The 19,423-nt window shown below is 39.3% G+C and overlaps 2 protein-coding genes across 6 annotated transcripts in view; one reads left to right on the top strand and one right to left on the bottom strand.

Moving 5' to 3' along the window:
• Positions 1–12,407, top strand: part of map3k4 (mitogen-activated protein kinase kinase kinase 4) — a 29,438-nt gene extending 17,031 nt beyond the window's left edge. For 2 of the 3 annotated variants that reach the window (XM_077495538.1, XM_077495541.1), the window contains exons 8-27: positions 658–757; positions 831–914; positions 998–1,267; positions 1,338–1,487; positions 2,850–3,011; positions 3,162–3,295; positions 4,077–4,155; positions 4,234–4,312; positions 5,606–5,696; positions 5,933–6,055; positions 7,136–7,236; positions 7,319–7,399; positions 7,731–7,922; positions 9,459–9,529; positions 9,659–9,775; positions 9,855–10,014; positions 10,088–10,210; positions 10,342–10,448; positions 11,458–11,637; positions 11,728–12,407. In XM_077495538.1, coding sequence (XP_077351664.1) covers positions 658–757; positions 831–914; positions 998–1,267; positions 1,338–1,487; positions 2,850–3,011; positions 3,162–3,295; positions 4,077–4,155; positions 4,234–4,312; positions 5,606–5,696; positions 5,933–6,055; positions 7,136–7,236; positions 7,319–7,399; positions 7,731–7,922; positions 9,459–9,529; positions 9,659–9,775; positions 9,855–10,014; positions 10,088–10,210; positions 10,342–10,448; positions 11,458–11,637; positions 11,728–11,748 — 2,425 coding nt within the window. In that variant the 3' untranslated portion in view covers positions 11,749–12,407. The remainder of the gene's footprint in view (positions 1–657; positions 758–830; positions 915–997; positions 1,268–1,337; positions 1,488–2,849; positions 3,012–3,161; positions 3,296–4,076; positions 4,156–4,233; positions 4,313–5,605; positions 5,697–5,932; positions 6,056–7,135; positions 7,237–7,318; positions 7,400–7,730; positions 7,923–9,458; positions 9,530–9,658; positions 9,776–9,854; positions 10,015–10,087; positions 10,211–10,341; positions 10,449–11,457; positions 11,638–11,727) is intronic. The other variant, XM_077495539.1, reaches the window with a different exon arrangement.
• Positions 12,408–13,648: 1,241 nt separating this feature from the next.
• LOC144001357 (uncharacterized) lies at positions 13,649–18,321 on the bottom strand. Of its 3 annotated transcripts, none has more exons than XM_077495596.1 (8): positions 18,234–18,321; positions 16,909–17,236; positions 15,687–15,752; positions 15,178–15,242; positions 14,611–14,703; positions 14,340–14,502; positions 14,084–14,191; positions 13,649–14,007 (listed from the first exon to the last, which is right to left on the bottom strand). In XM_077495596.1, the coding sequence occupies exons 2-8, from the start codon at positions 17,221–17,223 to the stop codon at positions 13,966–13,968; spliced, it is 852 nt and encodes a 283-aa protein (XP_077351722.1). In that variant the 5' UTR covers positions 17,224–17,236; positions 18,234–18,321; the 3' UTR covers positions 13,649–13,965. The 3 variants fall into 3 exon arrangements, with proteins under 3 accessions (XP_077351722.1, XP_077351721.1, XP_077351723.1); XM_077495595.1 differs by lacking the exon at positions 18,234–18,321 and adding an exon at positions 18,069–18,183; XM_077495597.1 differs by lacking the exon at positions 18,234–18,321 and adding an exon at positions 18,069–18,183 and having other exon boundaries at positions 15,178–15,239.
• Positions 18,322–19,423: the final 1,102 nt, after the last annotated feature.

The following is a 19,423-nucleotide window of genomic DNA, read 5'->3' as shown; positions in this document are numbered from 1 at the left end:
AAACAAATGAAACACTTTAAAAAAAAAATAAAAAATAAAAATCTGAGGAGAGTTGTTGAAAGCTGAAGGATGAAAAAAAAGTGTGTTATAGAAATGGACAGTGAAGTGGGATTGCGATTTCCCAATATGCATCAGGATGCCATTCAATAGTTTGGGATGAGAAGAAAAAAAACTCCCTTCGATATCTCCACATTGATGATGAGAAAGGAAGATGACTCAAGTATCCAGTGAGGAACATGAGTGCACCGAGATGCTGAATTCGTAACCTTGCGATTACAGCATGCATGACATCACTGCCTTTAGCTGCAACTGATAGTTGAAAAGGTAAACAAACAATTGTAGTTTTCCAACAGCTGTTAGTTCGACCGTGACATAATCCCTATAATGAACAATGGAAGGAAATTGTTTGATTCTTTTGTTCCATTTAGTCCTCTCACTTCACTGTATTTCCATCAGTGTTTAGTGCCAGCCATAATCCATATCCCCTCCAGGATGTATTTTTTGCAGAGACGATAAGCTCATTAAAAAATAAGCACTATTACTCTATAAAGCCAACTTTTAGTGGCTCTCTCATTAGCTTGTACATGCTGCTATAATTGTGCTAGTTGGGGTTTTTAATTGGGCAATTGTAACAAGTCACTTTTGAAATCTTCCAAGGCGATCGGTGATCGAAACCAGCCGGTCACTCAAAGAGCTGTTTCACGAGGCCAGAGAACGAGCGTCCAAGGCGCTGGGCTTTGCCAAAATGTTGCGCAAGGTAAGCTCTGAGGTCGCCTTACAACTGAACAGCGTAGAGGGTGTGTGCCCTGAATCCCTCATTTTTGCGGCAGGACTTGGAGGTTGCCGCAGATTTCAACATCACTAACGGAGTGGCGTCTCTCCTCGAAGCTCTGAAGAAGAGAAACTACGCGAAGGTGTGTTTAGGTTCACTTTTGTCACTTCTAATCTGTCTATCATGAAAGTTGAAGCATGTTCCTCTGTGTTTTCTGGACCTCAGGTGCAGATTCCCGGCCTGGAGGAGCTGCAGGTGTTCGTTCCCTCCGGCTTGCTGACCCAGCGGCCGCTCATCCTTCAGCTGCTCAACGCCGCCGCAGGGAAAGACTGCTCCAAAGAGCCTGACGAAATGGCGGAGGATGAGGCCTACCTGCTCATGAGCAAGCACCGCGCAGGGGACTTGACCGTCGATTCGGAGTGGGCCCATTGGGACGGGGAGCAGCTCAAACTGGTCTCCACGATGGAAATCGTCGACACTCTCAGGGCTATGAAAGTACGTGAGGCATTCTTTGATCTCCTCCTGCCGGCGCGTTTAACCTCATCATCCCCGACGTTGACCTCAGGTGGAGAACATGCTCATGATCGTGATGCAGTCGGCTCACCTGGTGGCGCAGCGGAAGGCCGTCCAGCAGTCCATGGAGGATGTGCTCACGCTCAGCCGCGAGCAAACGTCCAGTCAGCCTCTTATTGCCGGCGCTCTGGAGGAGCTCAAGGTGCTTACATAACCGCAACCTTCGAAACGCGCGCATATCTGTACGGCTCCTCGCATCGTTTGCTGCAGAGGCAACGGTTCAGTCTCAAAATACACGCTCTCGTCGAGGCAAATCTCTCAGGCTGAGCATAAAATCAACTACAGGGGTGGGCAAACTTTTTTGTTAGATTTTACAATGGAGAAGGGGGATTTTGGTTGTTAGTAGATGAGATTTGTAAACTAGTTAATTAGAATTTATTTAATAAAAAATAAATGCATATGTAAAAGGATTTTTTTTAAATAATTTATCGCACATATAAATCGCGATTAATCACATTTATATACTACTATTTTATATAAAGCTTGTAACATATTTAGTTGAGTAAAATCTTGGAATTAATTTGAAATCATCAAATAGATTCCAGTATAACGGCAATGACCAAACACAGCTCAGCTTCAGAAAACAGGTGAGCTGTGATTTTTTTGTTACCTGAGGCCTGAACAACTGTGATGTCATTTTCAGATCCCTGAGATGGATAAATACGGGTGGATTTTGCTGCTTAATTCATATTCCACAAATGCAATATTAATTGGAATGCCATGCTTCGCCGAGTGGGGCTGTAAGGGACATATTATTGTAAAAAATATTTTCGGTCTGACCACCCCTTTAAGGAAAAATTGTAATTTGGCATATACAGTATAGATCTTTCCTTAAAATGATCTGTTATTGGGGTTGTTTTTTTGTTTTTTGTTTTTTTCTGGAAATTTTCTGTATAAAATAGTGGTACTCCTACTTGATTTTGGTGACGACTCAAGAGTTGAGTACTTGTACTGGTATCAGTCTGAAAAAAAAAAAGAAATTGGTGTCGAACATCCCTAATTACAGTATAATGTATTTAATGGCATTATTTGACCAAACAATTAGTTCATTAAATACAATGTAATGTTAAATAAATCAGTTTGTTTTTATAATTTATTTAATTAGGTAAATGGATAAAAGGAATAAATGCATTTGATTAACCAATTTTAGGAAAAATGGCTCATTGTAAAAAATATTACAGGCATCCTGATCATGTGAAGGCTCTATGGGCCACTTTGAAGAACAGAGCAGGCTGTATGTATGTAAAAGAAAAATCTTGTTGTTTGAACTTTGTATCTTTCTGCAACTTCAGAGGTGCTTTTTTGTTGTTGCTTCCCTTAAACATTTATTTTAACTCTGAATTATACTTCTGGTGAGGTAATCCACAATGACATATTATAGATCAAACAATTGGGCTAACGTCAAAACACAACATACACGTAAACATTTCTTATAATTACACAAATGAATTATACTTACCTGTCATGTAGCAATTAATATCTCCACCTTTGCATGTCCACTTAGGATGAAGCCCTGCAGCTCTGCATTAAGATCAGCTCAGCCATCGACCGAGTGGAATACATGTTCACGTCGGAGATTAAGGCCGAGGTGGAGGAGTCCGAGGCGTCCACTTTGCAGCAGTATTACAGAGAGGCCATGATCCAGGGCTACAACTTCGCGTTTGAGGTAAAAAGCAACAAGGGCGTACAAATAAATATGCAGTGGTGGTTAGTTAGATTGTTACAGTTGAGAAAATAAATAAGATGTGATCTTTTTATTACCTCATTTTATTGTGTATTATATTTCACGTTAAATAAAAAGTGTTGTTGTCTACAGTACCACAAGGAAGTGGTCCGCCTCATGTCAGGGGAATACAGGCAGAGGATCGGCGAGCGCTACATAGCCTTTGCTCGCAAGTGGATGACGTACGTCCTGACGAAATGCGAGAGCGGCCGCGGCACCAAGCCCAGGTAAGACTACTAGTGTGTCGTCATTTCTCACATACTGTACTGACCTTTCTGTTTTTATAGCACGGGGACAGAGGTCACCCAGCAACCATTAATTGGTATCAATGTGTTGCTTGATGTCTGTTGGCTCTGGGGGAAAAAAAACAAAAAAACTTGCAATGCACTTATAAATAAGCCATCCTACTGGTGTAGCAAGATTCACTATCTCCGTTGAACTTTAAACACTTCCAACTCACCATGCACCCTCATAAACTAATTATTTGTCCTGCTGTGTGGTATGTTTGGAATTTTAAGCAACACAGCTCAGCTAATGAGGGACCAATACAACTAACTGACTGTGCTAAATTTGCAAATATTGTACAGTAATGCTAATCCGTCATGGAATTTTGACACTTTGTCAGTTTTTTATTTTATTTTATTTTTTGTATACAATTTATTAGTAAAAAATTAAGGTCCCTAATTTTTTCTCATTTTCGTTTTGTAACATGCTCCCATGGCTACTCTTTTACAATAACAGTGCAGTAATCCTAATATCACACAGTGATGCTTTTTATAAGATTGTTCAACCGAAACTTGTGCACGAGCCAATTTCTCATCAACTGTGACACTATGAACGCCACAATTTAGACCACCGAAAAATAACCGCTAAAGAATTGACTTGTATAGACTGAGATACTCCTTCCACCGTCTAAATACATTCTCAGGACAGAAGCAAAGCAATTCCCGATTTTGTATAGAATCAGATTTGCATATCGACTGTCAATTGTTCCACTTCTTTCCACAGGTGGGCCACTCAAGGCTTTGACTTTCTGCAAGCTATTGAACCTGCCTTCATATCAGCATTACCGGAGGAGGACTTCCTGGTAAACAAGAAAAAAAAACATCATCTCAGCATGCTTGAAATTATGTTACTGGATTGATTCCTGGTTTTCTCCCTGCAGAATTTACAAGCGCTGATGAACGAATGTATCGGACATGTGATTGGGAAACCTCATAGCCCGGTCACTGGCCATTACATGGGTGAGATAATAAAAATAATCCACTTCTGCTGCTTCCATTTGGGGGATGATGTTTTATGTTTGATGGTGTGTTGTGATACAAAGCAGACCACCATGGCCATTAATTGAAGATGTGCACAGACACTGGGAGCACATGCAATTGTCATTTACAAAGACATCATTACCTATCAATGATCTCTATGTGAAGATGATTCACCAAGACAGAGAAATATTTAATGTTGTATAAATATAGTCAATAAATTATGAATCATAGGTTTCCTTACCGTTAAGGAAATTTAAATTACACAATGAAGTTGTTTTTTTCTTGATGTATTTTACATTTAAGAAATATAATTACGGCCTTTGTGGTTGATTTGGTTTTATTTGTTTATCATGAATAGAACTTTCTCTGAATGCTGAGGCTCTTCACACATGAGCTGCTCTCATTCATTTCCAAATATAGGTCCCTTTTCAGTATTCCCAGTTAAACTCATTCACTGCCAGTCATTATAGAAAATTTTTACATTTCCAATACTCACGTGATATTACATTCAATAATTATATATAAACCGAATCTACCAAATAACAGAATAGACTCCCTACTTTTTGTCCCGTCCCGTTCTTTTATAATTGACAGCAGAAAAATGTAGGTTTGCCAAAATATAGCCATTTCTCCCATGGACTCTGAAACTGTGTTTATTTCGTATAAAATGGGGCAATGATGTCATCTACCGGTGGTCGGGCATCAGTAAAGTTGTTTCCAAGTTTGATATTTACAGTGGAGCATGCTCAGATTCGCCCCCATTTAGCACCGCTCTAAAAAATACAATTGACAAGTATACTTGTCAAAGGCAGTGAATGAGTTAAAGTGGAAGTCAATCTTAAAAAATTCTTGACTATATATGTGACCTCACAAGTCTAAACTTGACATTCTGATTAATACTACATTTGTGGAATATGAGTTGTGAAGCAAAATCCAGCCAGTCTCGGGGCGACCATTTTGCCACTTGCAGAAATGGTCGCAGGTAACAACCAATCACAGCTCAGGTTCAGAAAACATGTAAGCTGTGATTGGTCGTTACCTGAGGCCTGAACAAGTGTGATGTCATCTTCAGTCGACAGCAAGTGGCAAAATGGCCGCCCCCTGACATGGATAAAAACAGCTGGATTTTGCTGCTTAACTCATATTCCTATAATGCTATATTAACCAGAATACCATATTTAGACTATTGGGGCTGGATAGAACATATTATGGTCAAAATTTCTTTTGGGGGGGTTGACTTCCCCTTAAAACTGCATTTGTTTGTATTCCCAGCACCCAGAAGTAGCCCTCGGCCTAAAGTCCCTCGCTGTTACAGTGACCCACCAAATCCAAATCTTTTCATCCCTAACGCTGAAGGGTTCAGGTTGGTGATTAGTCACTCATTAAAGAAAACAGTTTTGTTCTTTCCTTCATTGCTTCGCTGCTTCTGGCTCCCTTTGCTTCTAATGACTACTAATGGAGGATGTGTGCGTGCTCATGTGAGTGTGTTTGAGTGAAGCGCCCAACCACATATCCACACTCGCGTTCGTGCACGTCCGACCCAAGACAGCTGGCTCCTCCCGGCCGGAGCTCTTCAGTGTGTCTGTTTTTACCACGCAGCTCTCGAAGTCTCCCCTGCGACCTCCGGAATCAGCTTTTCCCCAACGGCCCTCGGCCCAACCCACAGGGCCAGGGGGAACACGGACACGCCAAAGTTCCCGGAAGCAGCCCCAATGATGTCAGGTAGCCCCTCTCCCCTGGTCAGCTACAAGAAAGAAAACAAAAGGCCAAGACATCCTCAATCAAAATCTACTCACAGCACTTTGCATTGCTATATATTGGAAAAAAAAGCATATTTTAAGGGTCAAACAAACATGCACTCTTTTTTTTTATTAGTAGCCTTGGAAAATTAGCTAAATAGTTTATTATATAATTAGGGCATATGCACAATACAGAAAATCAGTTAATCCAGTACAAAGATGGATTTTTCTGAGCACCTTTTGACTTTGGTGTTTGTTGTTGTACGTCCCAATGTCACAATGCGCCCAAATCAGGTTTTCATAAGTCATTATGTGTGTCAATGGAAGCAACTGCATGTTCCGTTGTGTGTGGGAATGACAAGAATGGGCTGCTTTTTTTAGTACTTCAATGCGAATCTCTTGCTTTTGACGCTGCTGACGTGCTGCCATTAGACCTTTTGCCTCTGCTTTTAGTTTTCTAATTTCATGCTGAATGCTGAGGGACAACATGTACGCAGCTGCTGTCATGTTTTTTGGTTGTAGTTTATATGCTGTTTGATTCAAAATTAATACAAGTACAGTGAACTCCCATTTATTGCGCAAGATATATTACTGGCCCACCTGCAGTAGGTGAAATGCCAACAATAGAGACGTCTTTATGTTAAAAAACAATCAAAGCTTGACCCCTTCCATATGGTTTAAACACATTAACCATTTGTACATTTAGGCAACAGTATTTCTTAGCACCTGTTCATTCAATGTCAGACTCGCACAATTCTCTTAACACAATTCTCTAAATATGCTTCAGGCTTTGTCATGCTCAGTTAAAGATTACTGGACATACAAAACTAAAGAGAGTAATACATTGTTTATTTAACCACCAAAAAGGTTCAATAAAAGCACATTTTCCTCTCATGAGAGCAAGCTAGCTTAATGCTAACATATCAGGCTAACAGAAATTAGCATAGAAATTACAGTCATTCTAAACCTTAAAACAGCCGCTTCTACAATAGAACGGGGGTTCACTGTATCACAAGTTTTGTCAACTATACATGGTTTTTTGAATAATCTCCACCATGTACAGGGTATCCAGTTTCCACGAGAACGACCGCCTGTCATCCGTTGCGGCAGAGTTGAATTTCAAGTCGCTGAGCCGCCATTCAAGCCCAACAGAGGACCGAGAAGGTGGGTGCGCTCATAGGTTGACACTGGTCACATCATGCTGCTTTATTCCTTAAATATTCAATTCCACGCTGTTTTCCAACAGAACCTTCTTATCCAAAGGGCGAATCCAATAGCACCATGCGCTTGAGTTGGGAGCTCCGCACCTTCATCAGCCAATCAAAAGGTGAACTCAATAATAGGATGTGCTTCTATAGGCCAGTTTTTTCTCAAACCTTTTACACTAAGTACCACCTAAAAAAAATAATTACCACTACAAACACGATCATGACAAAGCATAAAATGCAACAGTGTAGTATATTTAAATATTCTAGGGGTATGTAAACTTATGATAACAAATTTATGGTGATAATAAATACTATGGCGAATGTTTTTATATTTTTAGAAGTAGAAGTGGATGTGAGTAGAGATATGGATATGAATTTTGAGTTGAAAGTGATGAGTGAAGATGATGTCACATCTTTTTGACTTCATGTGTTTGTTTTTCTTCGCGCCAGACACTGCAGCCCGGCAGAGCCCAATGGAGGCCGTCCGGCGGTCCATCCGCAAGTTTGAGGAGAACCGCTATGCCGTTATGAAGCAGCGCAACATCATCGGCCAAGTGTGTCACACGCCCAAGTCCTACGACAACGTGATGCACGTCGGCCTCAGGAAGGTCACCTTCAAGTGGCAGAGGGGAAACAAGATCGGTGAGGATCGTTGTTCTTTTGCTACATCAGAATTCGCTTCTTTCGCATTTTATGTTACAGCCGTATTCAAAAATGTTTTTCTTTTCTGGTGTTTTAACTCGGGGTATGAAAATTAGTGCATTCATTTAAAGTTCCTTTAACGCTGCTAATTTTAACACGCAATTAATGACCACCCCTTACTTGGAATGCCTGTACAAGGGGAATTCCAGTCGCAACACAGCGGACACGTCCATGTCAAAATGTAGGAGTAATAAATTTAATAATAATGCATATATTTGTGGAGACTGGGGTCAAGTTAGGGCTGCTCGATTATTAAGAAAATATTAAACACTATTATATTATAATAATTAAAGGGATACTTGACTCATTGAACGATTAAAAGCAGTGAAAAGTTCATATTTTGTCCAGAATGAATTTGATAACTACATTAATTTTTCATGTTTAATTAATCCCTTTAAAAATTTATTTTTCTACTTGCTGTCGACTGAAGATAACATCAGCTGTGCTGAGGAAGTAGGTAACGACCAATCATGGCTCACCTGTTTTCTGGGTTTAGTCAGTAAACTGAGCCATGATTGGCCGTTACCTACTTCCTCAGCACAGGTGATGTCATCATCAGTCGACAGCAAGTAGAAAAATTACTTTTTAAAAGTACGAATTGTACATGAAAAATAATAGTTACCACATTAATTATAGACAAAATATTAACTTTTTACTTCTCAAAATGGCTCAATGAGTCAAGTATCCCTTTAAGATCACGATTAGGACGGTATTTTATTGTTTTGTGCAAAACAAGAAAATGTTTAAATGTTAATAAAAAATATTAAGAAAAATACAATTCTTTGAAATGCTATAACTATGCAAGTTCTTTTTAGATGAAACAATATTTATTAAATTTGTTATTTTACAATAAAATAAAAAGGTGCAAAAATGTGTACATTTAAACAACTGAAACAACTCAAAATTAGTATTAATAATCTTTTTTTTTATGATGTTGATTTTGTAATTGTGGAGTATAATAATTGTAATTGACATTCAATTAATTGCACAGGTCAAGTTGTATTTTACAATTTTTAAAAGAAAAGAATTTCACAACTTGCAGCATGTTAATGATTAGATAGCTCTTAATATGAAAAGAAAAATGCAGAGCTGCCACTGTCTTACAAGTGCAATTATGCCATCTAGTGGCAGAAAATGACCACCACATATCAATATCACATTTTTTTTACAGTACAGTACATCTTTTTAATTTTAACTTAATTTTCTGAGTTATTATGAAATTACTGTATCAATGACAATGCAGCCATATTTCTATTTAGTTTAACGTTTTTTCCACTTTTGTTACAAGAGTATCAAAACGTAGAAAAAATATTTTCTTGTGCATTTTATTGTGCATTTAGAACAGCGTTTAATTTTGAGTTAACTATTGGAAGTCATGCGATTAATTACGATTAAAATTATTAATCACCTGAGGTCAATGAACCTGACTCTAATTCTGATTATGGTGCATATTGTCTGATATGTTTTTGTTAACAGGTGAAGGCCAGTATGGGAAAGTGTACACCTGCATCAACGTTGACACTGGAGAACTCATGGCCATGAAAGAGGTTTGTCGCCTGACACGCAACGCTAAATTTAGTTTTTTTACAGTGGACCCTGGAACACATGCCGTATAATTTGACTTAAAGTTTCAATGACAAGAAGACGACACTCCCCCCCCCCCCCTGTGTCCTCAGATCAGATTCCAGCCAAACGATCACAAAACGATCAAGGAGACTGCAGACGAGCTGAAAATCTTTGAAGGCATCAAGCACCCGAACCTGGTGCGATACTTTGGAGTGGAGCTCCACAGGGTAAGCTTTGGTTGTTCCTCGCCAATCCTTCCTCTGTCAGTCACAGTTTGTTGGATAAAGCCTATCTATCACCCGTCAGGAGGAAATGTACATCTTCATGGAGTACTGTGACGAGGGCACGCTGGAGGAGGTTTCCAGACTGGGTCTTCAGGAGCACGTCATCAGGCTGTACAGTAAACAAATCACCACCGCCATCAACGTCCTCCATGAACACGGCATTGTCCACAGAGACATCAAGGGTCAGGATCCCCAAAACACTCTTCAGCGCACCTTTTTGTCTTGTTCTCCTCCTAACAACGGCACTTTTATCAGGAGCCAACATCTTTCTGACGTCTTCTGGCCTCATCAAACTGGGTGATTTTGGCTGTTCTGTCAAGTTAAGAAACAACACTCAGACCATGCCGGGCGAGGTCAACAGCACCCTGGGGACAGCCGGTAAGGCCACGTCTTAAATACTATGAATAATAAAACACTGTATTATTGTGTGGCCATTGATTTATCGTTCTGCTCAATGCTGTACTCTCCTGTTAAAGTTATTTCTCTTATTTTTCCATCCCTTCAAACAGCATACATGGCACCTGAGGTCATCACAAGAGCAAAAGGGGAAGGTCATGGCAGGGCGGCAGACATCTGGAGTTTAGGCTGTGTCCTCATTGAGATGGTCACGGGAAAGGTGAGAACAATCACAAAAAATATGGCCTCCATGTGCTTCGCAGCCACCAGAGGGCGTAGTTGTACTTCTATGATTAAGCCACATCACATTCTAGCCCTCATTCAATTCCTTCAGTGATTTCAAGTAGGCAATATCATTTTTGCATTATAAGTCACCCCTTTTTATTTATTTATTTATTTATTTATTTGTTTATTTAATTTTAAAAGGATACTTCACTTGTTTAGCCCATTATAGCAATAAAAAGTCAATATTTTTTGTCTATAATTAATTTGATACTTTCATTATTTTTTACGTACAAAATTGCTACCTTTTAAAATCACATTTTGCAACTTGCTGTTGACTGAAAATGACATCACAAGGGCACAGGTAACCAATCACAGGCTACAGCTCACCTGTTTTCTAGGTTTGTGACATTCACAAGCTGAGCTGTGATTGGTTACCTGAGCCCTTGTGATGTCATTTTCAGTCGGCAGAAAGTTGCAAAATGTGTTTTTAAAGGTACTAATTGTACATGAAAAATAATGAAAATATCAAATTATAGGCAAAATATTCATGTTTGACTGCCAGAAATGGCTAAATCAGTAAAGTATACCTTTAAACAATATTTTGCATGTGCCCCACTAGTGTAAACATTCTGATGAATATTGCATTTGTGGAATGTGAGTTATGCAGCAAAATCCACCTGTTTTTAGCCATGTCAAGAGGCGCCCATTTTGCCACTTGCTGTCGACTGAAAATGACATCACAGTTACTCAGGGCTCATAACCAATTATGGCTCAGCCCCAGAAAACAGGTGCACTGTGACTGGTTGAGCAACAATGATGTCATTTTCAGTCAACTGCAAATGGAAAAATGGCTGCCAGGTTGATTTTGCTGCTTAACTCATATTCCACAATCAGAAATCAGGTTGTCAAACTTTTTTTTTTTTTTAAGTTAACTTAAATTTCAATGTGTTATTTCTAAATTGCAGTATCTAATCCCGCCCTCCCTTTTTTTTTTTCATGTGCAGAGACCGTGGCACGAGTATGAGCACAACTTTCAGATCATGTACAAAGTGGGCATGGGCCACAAGCCCCCGATCCCCGAGAAGCTGAGCAGAGAGGGCAAGGATTTCCTGGGCCACTGTTTGGAGAGCGAACCCAAACGACGGTGGACAGCCAGCATGCTGCTCGACCACCCCTTCGTTAAGGTCAGTGGACCCCAACGTCGCATGGTATTTCCTCGAATAGTGGAAAGAATTATTTTCCAGTTACGTAATCTATCTCCTGTCTTGTTTCAGGTGTGTACGGATGAAGAGTGAACACAAGACTTTCCTGCACACATACAGTGGACTTAGTTGACATTTTGAGGCACATGCAGTGGGAACTGAGGAATGCAAATCCAAGCAAGAGGACAAATGGACCTTTGTCTTTGACTTTAAAGTGTATATATCTGCATTCATTCTTGTATAAACAATATTGTAAAGTTAAAATTATTCTCACTGGCGTACAGGCCTCTGAAAAGGCATTGAAAGCATTTTTTTCTTTTTTTTTTTGAATGGGACGGGGTGGGGTAGAACACCTTATGGCACTTTTAAACTGTTTACCCAAGGGGGCAGTTAGTTGAGTAGAGGGAGGAATCTCATTTCAGTTGACCTTTGAGAGACAGGGGGAAAAGTGTTTGTCGAATGGAAGGAACTGCAATTTTTATGACATGAACTGAACACCATCCAAATATTCATATTAATTTATCACTTGCCAAGTGTGAGCAACGGGAAGGATTTTTTTTTATTATTATTTGATTTTTGTTGAGTAGTTGATGTCAAGTTACTGGCAAAAAGCTGGTCATATGAACCGGTGCAGCCCAAATGAAGAGAAAAATGGCCTGCCCCCGCACTCTGCTGCTCTACACACACGATCCTCTGCTGCTCTTAATGTTTGCTATGTACAAACAATATTAATAAATCAATCATTTTATAAAGAGGCTTGTGCTTGTTTTCAATACAAAGGCAGTCTGAGGCCCTCAATGTTATGTATGATGTATGCTAAAGGGGATACTTGACTCATTGATCCATTTTTAATTTGATAACTTCCATTTTTCTTCATGTACAATTATAAAAACTTTTTTTTTTTCCACTTGCTGTCAACTAAAGATGACATCACCTGCGTTGAAATAGTGCTGCCTTCATGAGGTATCGTAATTATGGTTAATGCCACATGTCAAGTAGAAAATTGCACGTGAACGCCCCCTCATGTCATATTTCCTACTGGATAACTGGGGGGGGGGTCATATTTCCTACTGGATAACTGGGATCCCCCCCTGGGATCCCACCCCACCCCCCCTCCTTTGTTTTAGCACTCACACAAACTTACATGGTCTCCCAGGCGGGGTAGCGAACCCACGCCAAACAGCACGGGAATTTATTTTTTGATACCCGAGTTTTCGAGTTGAGTGAACTTTTCAAGTTTCAACATGGCGGACAGCGCACAAGGTTTTGTGAATGGCAAGAAATATTAACACTTATAAGGGTGTTAACGTCTGCTAGCACAGCAGGCTGTTTTAGATCTACACGTGAAAGCAGGATTAGTAACGACCAATCATCATCACCTGTTTTCTGGGTTTGGTCAGCTGTGCCACGATTCGTCATTACCTCCCTTCTCAGCACGTGATGTCATCTTCAGTCGACAGCAAGTGGAAAAACATGAAAAATGTTATCAAGTTAATTCTGGACAAATATTAACCCTTTAGTGGTGAAAAATTGATGAAAGATATTAATTGTACATGAAAAATGTTCAAAAATTACTTCTGGACAAAATATTAACCTTTTACTTCTGTAAATGGATCAAAAGTGTCAAAGTATCCCTTTAAATCAGGGGTCTCCAAGTTCGGTCCTCGAGAGCCCCTATCCAGCCTGTTTTCCATGTCTCCGCCCTTGTGTACAGCTGAATCTAATGATCAGGTAATCAGCAAGCTTTGCAGAAGATCCCAATCATGAATCAGGTGTGTTCGTGGAGAGAAACATGGAAAACAGGCTGGATAGGGGCTTTCGAGGACCGAACTTGGAGACCCCTGCTTTAAATGATTTCAAAATACTGCACCTTAAATGCCTTGTAGTGCCAAATAGTGTTGAGAGGGGGCGCCATAAGCATACATTGGTGAGGGAACAAAAAAAATAAAATAAAATGCCAGCCCCTCCAAAATAAAGATAATTCCAGTCAGAATAGTTTTCATAAACGTATAAATTTATTCATGGAACGTGGGCAAGAAGCTTTTCACTTTCTTTGGAAATCATTCGCTCGCACAGCAATCGTGGCGACGGTACGAGAACTGATGATAATAAAGCAATGTGTCGTCAAAGCTATCATTGCACAAATATAATAAACTGACAAAAAAATGCCCTTTTTTCATCTCATAACGAGATTTAATTAGTCCCTGTTTTATGAACTTGCTGAGCATTTTCCAGCTCAGTCGATATCTTATATCGATATTATGTCGATATCGGAACAGTATGTCAGGAGGAGGAGTTTGGTGGATTTTCTTAGGTAGCCGCTTTGCACTTCTGCTTTCTTCTCTTCCGGCCCTGAAAACACACATTGTGTGTTAAGACAACAACACTCGCCAGTTGCTGATACGAGAATCATGGTGGCTGGACTTACATAATTGTCTGTGCAGGACCAGTTGGGATGCATTTGGGTGTGGAGGCGTTTTTCAGCATCGGCGAGCTGGTAATACTTCTCCTGCTCCTTGTCTGTCAGAGATTTCCACTGTTGACATGCCAACAAACACTTTTGTCAACAACAATCTCCAACTTTTCCAGATTGACAACAGATAACTACAAATCAAGCTTCACATTTGATATAGCCTAAAAGTATGCTAGCTTCTGTAAAACGTGACATCTACGCATATACTCACCATGTGACCCAAGACCTTATTGGCCACAGCACTGTCACGGATGTTCAGCTGCGTCATAACATTCTCCCTTTGCTCCTTCCGGAATATCATAAACGCGTTAGGTGGCTTTTTAATGTACACTTTATCTTCATCATCCTGCTTCTGGCTTTCACATTTCCTTTTTCTAGTGACACAAAGGAAAACAAATATGTCCTGTTTGTTTAGATTCAAATAAGAAATGTGAATATGAGCCAATGACATTTACACTGGTAAGGTTTTGCTTTAAACATACTTGGATGTCTGGTCTTTGGATGTCTGGACTTCGGATCTCTGGACTTCGGATGTCTGGACCTTTCTTGTGGGGGTGATAGGATCCGTATGGTTCCTTTGTCAAGGAAGACAAAAAAAGACTGATAAAGGTAACTGTGTGAGCATCTGTGTATGTGGGTTTGTATCTTGACATACATTCGAAACATCAAATAGGTATATTATTTAGAGGAATTCAAGACAGGAAAATACTTTGAAGGAGGCTAATTCTGATCTATTTCTACATCATTTGCAGCCGCGAGCCCCAAAACAGCAAACATATGCATTGATGCCCATTGAAATGAATTGAGGATTTTTTTTTCAAGTAAGCCCAAAATATTATTTAAAAAAAATAAAAGTTACATTGCATTTATCTACTAAAATTTTAATTCATCTATCCCGTTTCCATAGCGCTGATCCTCATTGAGGTGGCTGGATGCCAAATGACTTTGGGCAAGTGGTGTGGCCAACCAATTACATTACCCACACATTATTCCAATTTATTGAGTTGCGCCTGCATGTGGTGAGGTGTTACTTACGGCATGACACTTACGGCATTTCAACAGGCGGTAACTTGGCACCCTCCGGCAGTACCATCATGGCTTCTTCATGGAACTGCTGGAGACAAACACACAAAGACCCAGACACAGATAAGCTGCAATGACGCCATGTCCCCATCGGGTGGCAGTACACAAATTATGAAAATACTGTAAGTATCTGACACATTTTTTTTTTTTTTTTACACACTCACACACACGTGGCCCACTTCTTGTAGGCCACACACATGGGCCTCTCCCAGGCGGAGGATCGAACCCACGCCAACCGGCACCAAAGGCAAGTGACGGTTCCACTCCTCCACCTGGAGCCCGAGTATCTGACACATCTGGAACATTTCTGCTCATTAATGATTAAAGAACTAAACTTAAGAGAAATCTTATCTAATCTGAGAGGCAAACTAAAAATCTGTCCCTCTTGCTGTTCTAGTGCTGACTTCTCCCGTAGTAGAACCGAATGCCTGTCACGGTTTAGCATGTCTTTATGGGTGGATCGTAGGTTTCTTACCGGAGGAGTAGGAGCATACGGGTGATTGACAGGCCACTCATAGGTTGGGTGCTGGTAGTTCATAAACTGTGGAAAGTAGAGATATATAACATTTAAAAAGATAAAGTGTATTTTTTTTTAAATAATACAATTGTCACCCCCTTTCAACTGAATTGTAGAGGATTTTTTTGTTTTGCTTTTAACATGGCGTTGCCAACTTTCTACAGTCCATTCCGAAAGTATTAACCGACCATTTGCCACTCCAGAAATGCCCTCATGATTTCTGAATGATCCAGTGTTGACCTAAAATATTGATAATGCTAAATAGAGACTGTTTAAAACCCCTGGGCATTATCTTATTATGAAATGACTTGGGTCAGAACCATCAAAAAGCCGAAAACCGGTCACAATAACGCCGAAGGGTTCTCAGTATAAATTAATCTGCTCTGATAGTCTCAGAGGTCATCTTTAAACATTTAGCAGAGCATTCTTCGATCAATCATATTGAAATGGAGTGTCACACCACTACCAAAACTTTCAGCCCAAACAAGGAGAGCATCGATCACAGAAAACCACATCGAAGCTGCACCAGTCTAATATTTAAGAAGAGTGCCAAGAAGAAGAAAACAAAATTTCCACTTGCATGCTTGACTGAGATTGTGCTCTTTGGATCATACTCAGGTTTTGCAGGCCTGTACATGTGCCTCACTCGACGAGACGAGACTTGTATGGAGCTCCAGACCGAGTAAAATTAATGGTCATTTCGAGGCACTTTGTAATGATAGAGCATATACAGTAGTTGCCACTTTGCTATGGATGTATGTAATGTATAATATCAGGTTACGTATCGCAATACGTATTTTATTGCGACCACTATATCGTGATATGCAATCAAAAAAATATACATATAATTTATGTCTGTGGAAATATTTTAACATTTATGTCCGTTAAAATGCATTGGAGAAAACAAAAAAATAATAATAAAAAAATAATCCTAACCCTATAAATATATAAAACCTGTAAATTTAAAACATTGATGGGAGCCAGAATTCTGGAATTAAAAAAAAAGAAAGAAAGAAAAAAATGACTCAAAATTTATTTAGAACTTTTATGATGCATTTTGATGCATTTCTGATATTCTAATACTATATAAAGTACAAACTGGAGACTGTTTATTCCTTTGAAGTTTCCTCCACTGAAAGTATTTTCATTTGTGAATCATCTTGGATGGATTGACGCCCACCTGCTTGGTGACATCACCAATTGGCCCAATAGTCAGGTGAGCCTGCTGCATGTAAGCCAAATGCAGCGGTGCTCTGCAGTTCATGTTCATCAGATTGTCTCCCCGGATGAAGCAGTCACCCGACCCTAGGTAGTGACTTCCTGTAAACATGGGGAGATTGTCGAGCGGCATGTCGGCGAGGCCGCTGGGTGTGGGAGGGAGTGGGGGGCGAGCGTTGCACAGCTGGCCCATCTCTTCCAGAGGCTCATAGAGCGGGGTGAGGAGCTCATACCATTTCATCTCGTCCACACAAACCCCCTTTGGCACCGGTTCCATTTTAGTGCAATTTCTGAAAGGCATAAATTCATTTTCAAGTTCTACTATATAGCTTTTAACATTTTTTTTTCCACACTTGTATGACATTTAAAAATGGGGGAGGGGGACAGCAGCAGTGTTAAAATGCTACATAAATTCTAACAATAATTAAGGTTTTATGGTAGACAAAGCTTAATGTGGACCAAATTATTGCTATTTCCATTACTTAAAACTAACTCACTGCTTGCCCTCCCAGATAACATGGATACTTGACATCTTATGACATCTTATAGCAGCCAGTGGCATCAAAGTGAAAGGCAGTATATGAAGTGTCATTGAACTAATATGGCAGTAACTCTTCTAAGATCTTACGCACACATTTTCAATTACTGCTCCTTTCCTTATAAGTCAAATTCCACCTTTTTTTTTTCTTTCTTTTTTTTTTATTTTTTTTTACAGTAACTAGTAATAGAGGATTCTATACAGTCAGATTGATTTTACTTTCATATTATGCTAAAAACATTGTTTTCTAAAACTAAAAGGATTCAAGCATTTTAACACTATACAGCAAATGCACTTTGCTTCTTTGGGTAGTAATCAGATCATCTATAATTCATTCATTCCATTTTAATTTGAAGCAGTGCTTCATAGTAGTACAATTTCTTCTTCAAAATAATGCAGACTATATAGGCCTACTATTGAATGTTATATTACATCAACTATTACTCCAGCATTCAAATGTTGATGGGGTTTAGTATGGATTAGCGCAAAATGTATTACCTTTTATAATAACCTTTTGCAAAGATCATAAGGCTCCATGAATTATTTGATTAAAATTAGCCTACCAAAATGATGTTCATACTCACCACAAGTGGCTGTCATATATAAAGTATTTGGTTAGCAGATGAATTCAACCTGCACATGCAGATGACCAATAAATAACCACAAAGAACGAACTTGATGGTGAACGCTGTTTGTCACGTGTTGTCAAAGACGTCTTTATAACGTGTCTTGTTGCCATGGTTACGTACGTGCCATTCTACGGTGACTCTGCGTTGATCACGTCCGCACTTTCTTTGATCAGTTCTATGAGTTAAAATTAGGGCACAGTTCCAAAGCAATAAAGTCAACTTTCCCACCGCTGTAGATCGAGAATTAAAAAACAAAAGTCAAGAAAAAGATTATATAAACCGAGCTTCACGTTACGACATCGTTTTAGACCAGCTCGCAATCGCATTAGCTGCTGTCTTAGCTGCTCGAGTTAGCCAATGCGAATACATGAAATAAAATTACATTGTAGTTTAAATACACTTACCCGTTGAATAATTGATGTTCATTCACGGACTTGGGTGCCTGGGCAATTAGATTAGAAATAATATCCTTAATATAATAATTATATAATAATAATAATATCCTTAATATAATAGTAATATCCTTATTAAGTACGTGTACAATAAATTACGACTATGCCATTTAAGATATTAAAACAGCAAGTTCAAGGCTCACTAATAACGATTACAATAATATTTTACTTTAACCCCACGTTCAAATAAAACTATTCACACAACTGTGCAATTTACGGGTTAAGCCCGCAAGTACACAGCTAAAATGAGACACTAACAATTTTAGTGCAATGGAAAATTGGTTAAAAATACTACCAGGAAAATTACGACAGAGAAAAATAAACATACATACTGTACAAGAACATAAAAATATACACAGGTATTATGTTGATCGATAATTATACGAATACAGTAGCTTAATTTTGGGGGAAATTAAAAAATTAGGCAGTTGTATTTAGGACCACGATGAGCAAATTGTCAGTTACAATAACAGTGGAATATATCTCAACCACTATCAGTAGGATTGTTACTTGTTTTTACCGTTTTCCCTCCTGTCATTATAAGGCATGAATTTAGTAGCAAGTAACGGACATTTATTGCGTTGTTTTTGCTTGTGTGGGTTTTGTTTGCTTCTTCACACATTCCAAAAACATGTTGGTTAATGGAATGGCACATTATGTGTGCTCTATGGTGACTTGCAGCAACCAACTAATCAGGACAAGTTGAAATGCCATAGACTACAGAAAACATATCGATGGGCTTGTCCAAATGAAAGAATTTCCTACTGTAAACGTGATAGTGTCAGAGAAGCAAAGCATACTTGAATTGCAATGACACACTGTGGCATACTAACAAGAGTTAAGACTTAAATTTATTTG

This window comes from Festucalex cinctus, chromosome 14, assembly GCF_051991245.1.
Source record: "Festucalex cinctus isolate MCC-2025b chromosome 14, RoL_Fcin_1.0, whole genome shotgun sequence".
In the NCBI taxonomy this organism is placed as follows: Eukaryota; Metazoa; Chordata; class Actinopteri; order Syngnathiformes; family Syngnathidae; genus Festucalex; species Festucalex cinctus.
Note: the sequence above shows the minus strand (reverse complement) of the source record. Positions and strands in the feature narration are given on the sequence as shown.